The following is a 4812-nucleotide window of genomic DNA, read 5'->3' on the forward strand; positions in this document are numbered from 1 at the left end:
TGCTTCTCAAGCCAGGCCTGATAGTAAGATGAAGCCTATGTTGTGGATTCTAGTCAACCATAAAGGTTGCCCCTTGGGGCACAGTAAAGTCTACCCTGCGAGACCTTGGTAAGAGAAAACCAGTGGGATGGTAGCCATGCTATTTTCATTGGCTAGCATGGAGCAGCTCCTGTGAAATGTCCAAGTCCAAAGCCTTTGAAATCCAGCTTGAACCAGCTCTGCCACTCTGCTGAGAACAGCTGGCACTGGCACAATGTCCCGGCTATCACGGTTCACAACTTCCAACTCACAAAATCATATGACATGAAAATGGAGTAACCACAGTACCAACTTTACTACATTTCAAAACATTGCTTTGGGATTTGAGCTAATTTGACATTCCAATATGATTGAAGGTCACACAGATTGAAAGATCACTGCACTGTAAATGGCCTTCTTTTTTAAACCAAAACCATCTGATCTTTTAATGCCATCTAGAGAAATGGGTTACCTTTCGCAGCATAGATTTATGTCCCTATGACACAACTGTTGGCCAAGACTGCGCTCCTGCACTGAACTCCCTGAATGGCTGGATACTATTGGCCCAGTGGTTCCTGAACGTTCTGTATGGCAAGATACTATTGGTCCAATGGGTCCAGGCAAGTGAGTGTAGATCAGATGTCAACCATGTGATGGGGTTACTGTATGTTCTAATAGCAGAGATGCTACGGTCAAAATATTGATCCTTCCAAAGTTTCAAGACCTGTCACAATAAGAATAGATACAGTAGTTGTTCAAGCAACCAAAAAGTATGTCATCCTTTCATGACAAATAAAATAACTTTTGAAGACCTTGTTTGTCTGCTATTTTGTTAATGTCAAATAACGTGTCCTAAATTCTCGTACATTACCTCTGTTGAAATAGTTCAAGTATTCAGGTTGTTGTTGTTTTGAGGCGAGAGTTCTTGAACCCTTCCAAAGTAACAAAAACAAAATGTCAAACTAATTCTGAAAATCACATATAAGCCATGTGACTCTCACACTGTTGACCACCATGACCATGTGTCAGTGCTGTCGCTTGTGAAATTCCAAAAAAGGCTGCCTGACTTGTTCCCAGGGGCCATAAAAACACGTCTACACTGAACTGTAAACATTTCATTTCCCTCAACTGTTAATGACAGTTTGTTCCTCTGCTGATGTTGATCATGGACATTTTGATGTGATGTGGTATTAGACATGTTGGGAAAGCTCCATAAAGACCCAATGTGTTTGTGCTATGGGGTTAGGGGTGGAGGCAGTGTCAGGGGTCATGTGACCGCATAGTGGGTGGAGACTGGCCTGGAAGAGACCACTCCGTTCCAAGCTAAAGTCACTCGATATGAGGGATGACGGGCCCCAAAATAGCCCTCCAGAGTGTATATAGGGACCCTTTCCCACCTGCTCCATCAGACCACCAGCCTGTACAAAGCCAGTGGATCCTGTTGTGACATACAAAAGGACTGGAGAAAAAAGACAGGAGGCACGAGGGAGAAATCCAGAGAACCAGAAGGAAATAAATCAATAAAAAGAGGAAGTTTGTCCAGTGAGAAATGACTTTGGGAAAGTTTTGGTACTCTGCAGAGTGAGTAGCCGTGCTACTCTGGTTGGAAACTCAAGGATCAGAAGGAAGTGAGAAAAGTCAAGGACGATAAGCGTGAAAAGGACAAAGGATTTTCTTTCCCCTGACTGGATTGCAAAGTTTTCTTGGATTTCTCCCACCCCTCCTCCTGGGCTGAGCGCATAGGGGGAGGAAGAACCGTGTTGACTGCAGGGATGAAGTATAGCTACCAGCTACCAGTGTCATCGTACACCACGCGATATAGTCAGTACACACCAATGACGTACACACCAACACACTACACCCCCACCAATTACACACCTACGCACTACACCCCCAGCAATTACACACCTACGCACTACACCCCCACCAATTACACACCTACGCACTACACCCCCACCAAATACACACCCACTTCATATGCCCCAACAAAGTACAGCTCAACTCACTACACCCCCACAAGCTACACCCCATCACTTTACACACCTACACACAAAACCAGTTCCAGTTACACCCCTTCGTACAGCAGAGGAACACGCTACAGTGCTGCTACACGTCGCACAGCACATATACCTGCACAGCAGACTCCTGCACCTCTACCACTCAAGCCAGTCCGGGCTGTGCACTTCTCCAATGATATTATCTTCCAGGACCTTGTCCGACATGGTGAGATGGAGCAGATTGGACGCTTTATGAGAGCGAAGAAAGTACGTCTGCATACCCTCTTCCCATCTGGTGAGTGAATCTACAAATACATAAAGACAGAGGAAAAGTGTTGAGAGATTGACAGGAGTTACCACAGCAGGCAATGGCACCTACAACTGTGCATGAAAATATAGTCACTAACTACAACAGCTTATTTTTCGGAGTGATATTGTGTTGACAAATATAAAACTACTGAGAAGTTAAAGGGTCTCAAATATTTATTTATATTCGAAAACCAGTAAAAGAATAAAGGCTTGAAATTTTTTTTGACAAATGCATAGTGAAAGTTCACAAAAGTTCTGAAGTTAAAAGCAGGGGTTGAAATGACAGAAAAGCAGTGTAAGGGTATGAACAGTGCAGCTGAGCCCTCTTCTGACTGTACCCATGTATGGTGCTCTGTGTACAGGTATGGCAGCACTCCATGAGGCCGTACTCACAGGGAACCTGGATTGCGTGAAGCTGCTGGTGAGATATGGAGCTGATGTCCACCAGAGAGATGAGGACGGCTGGACGCCGCTGCACATGGCCTGCAGTGATGGCTTCCCCGAAATTGCCAGGTTGGTGTACAAATGAAACACAAACTCATAAAACGGCCACAGAAATATTTCCCTACAGTACGGAGACCACAAAACACAACATTCAATTGATCTATCATGCAACATTGCTGCCTCTTTGAGAAATAACTCTTCTGAAAAAAGGCAGGTAGTGATTTGCTAACCATACTGACCTCGGTGACCTGATTTAACCAGACATGAGCATTTCATAGCCAGTGTGAATATAGACAATGAAGATGCCTTGTGTGAATGTGACTTGTGCTGAACAACACTGTATTTTGTCCCTCCTTAGTTACCTGCTGTCTCTTGGTGCCAGTGCATTTGCAGAGAACGAGAACGGGGAGAAGCCAGCGGACCTCATTGACCCAGACTGTAAGGACCTGGTCAATCTATTTGAGTCAGGCTGTGTGTAACTCACTGGCCACCTATAGAACAGGACCTGAAGGAGCTTGATGTGAACAGATGAATAGTGTACCCTGGTCCTGAGACTAGCTTCTTGGCATGGAAAAGCCCAGCCAGAGAGAAGGAGAAAGACTGGGACAAGGGACCAGGCCACTTTTCCTGCTACAGAGCACTTGTAGCCTATTCTTTGCTAAATGCATAACTGTGACTCACAATGCTTTTTGGAGAGGTTTTGTATATCAAGTTGGACAATGCTTTGTAAAGGTTATTATTTTTTGTATCTTTTTCATTCTTTGCTTAAAAGAAGTTGGCTACTTTTTGTTTGGTGCTTTTCCACAAAAACATCCAAACCAGTCTTGTCACTTTAGTTGTCACAAACAGCATCTCAGGCTGTTCATAGCACCAGCAGCTTTCAGTTTCCCTGATCATGTAGCACCACATACCAACAAAATACTGTGTGACACACCACATTTAACAGTTGTTATTTAATCTGTGTAATCAAATCAAATCAAATCAAATGTATTTGAATGAATCAATAGGGTATGCCTTCCTTCTGATTACCCAATGAGATGATCCAGCCCAATTCTGTGATCAATCTTATAAAAATCTGACTGTCCATTGCTTGAATTTTCCACAAAACTACGCAGCATTGAGGATAGTTCCTGCATATGGGCAGAGACTATTATCAACTCACTGCTTCCAAAATAGTACAGACTGTATTTGACATTGTTCTCTGCATTTAGCCTGTATGTTTATGGCTTGGGAAAGGTTGTGTGTATCCTCTCTGCTGAGCAGAGAGAGGGAGTCAATAACAATTCACATCAAAAATGACATTTCATTTGGTAGGCCAGAGATCATTGGAAAATAGCTACTATGCCATACATGCACTGGTGCTGCCGTATTGCCATTTTTCCTATTATGCTTGACAGTTGTTATTTTCTGAAATAGTTAACAGTGTTGCTGAAAGTGTAAGTGGCATTCTGCCCATTTCAACTAATCTAATGAATTTCACCAATGAAAGTCTTATTTTTTTACAAAATATTTTCATAAATAAAGGTGCTTTTTATAAATATTGATGAAATTAATTGGTGGGGACGCAACTCTTTTCTATATCACTGATTGACCCTTGATGGGAAAATCTACGTAGCCTATTATAGGTTATGATACGGATCACCTAGAGGAAAAGGGTAACAAGCTGCTAATTCACATAATTTCATTAAAATAACATTTTTACGTTTTTTAAACAGTAATTTCATATCAACTTGAGGTTTATGTTTAGGCTTAGTGTGGCGTTCTCATTCACAGATCTCTGAAGTGTGGAGTTCTGACTTGGAAGTTTCACTTGAATGACCCTCAAGTCGTACGGTGAATCCCAAACCAGGCCCTCGCCCCTACCAACTAACTCATTTGTAGGGCCCTCAATTTTACGTGTTACTGATAAAATTCCGAGGGTGACTTCAAAAGTGGCGAGGGGACCAGATAAACCCATCGACTTCGGGACACACTCGTGACTTAAATGATACAATTACACAGGTATATAATAATACAAGCATACAATTTTAATGCAAAAATTCCA

The 4812-nt window shown here is 42.6% G+C and overlaps 1 protein-coding gene across 1 annotated transcript; it reads left to right on the forward strand.

Moving 5' to 3' along the window:
• Nucleotides 1–1430: 1430 nt before the first annotated feature.
• LOC115202115 (protein phosphatase 1 regulatory subunit 12B-like) lies at nucleotides 1431–4321 on the forward strand. The gene is made up of 3 exons (XM_029766010.1): nucleotides 1431–2310; nucleotides 2687–2837; nucleotides 3127–4321. The coding sequence occupies exons 1-3, from the start codon at nucleotides 1791–1793 to the stop codon at nucleotides 3245–3247; spliced, it is 792 nt and encodes a 263-aa protein (XP_029621870.1). The 5' UTR covers nucleotides 1431–1790; the 3' UTR covers nucleotides 3248–4321.
• Nucleotides 4322–4812: the final 491 nt, after the last annotated feature.

The sequence above is a fragment of the Salmo trutta genome, chromosome 1 (genome assembly GCF_901001165.1).
Source record: "Salmo trutta chromosome 1, fSalTru1.1, whole genome shotgun sequence".
NCBI classification, from domain to species: Eukaryota; Metazoa; Chordata; class Actinopteri; order Salmoniformes; family Salmonidae; genus Salmo; species Salmo trutta.

What these genes read in the sequence shown, in the direction of transcription:
- LOC115202115 (XM_029766010.1), top strand. Translation starts at nt 1,791, where the DNA reads ATGAAGTATAGCTACCAGCTACCAGTGTCATCGTACACCACGCGATAT. An exon ending in GCATACCCTCTTCCCATCTG is followed by an intron (nt 2,311 to 2,686) that starts GTGAGTGAATCT and finishes CTCTGTGTACAG; the next exon opens with GTATGGCAGCACTCCATGAG. An exon ending in GGCTTCCCCGAAATTGCCAG is followed by an intron (nt 2,838 to 3,126) that starts GTTGGTGTACAA and finishes GTCCCTCCTTAG; the next exon opens with TTACCTGCTGTCTCTTGGTG.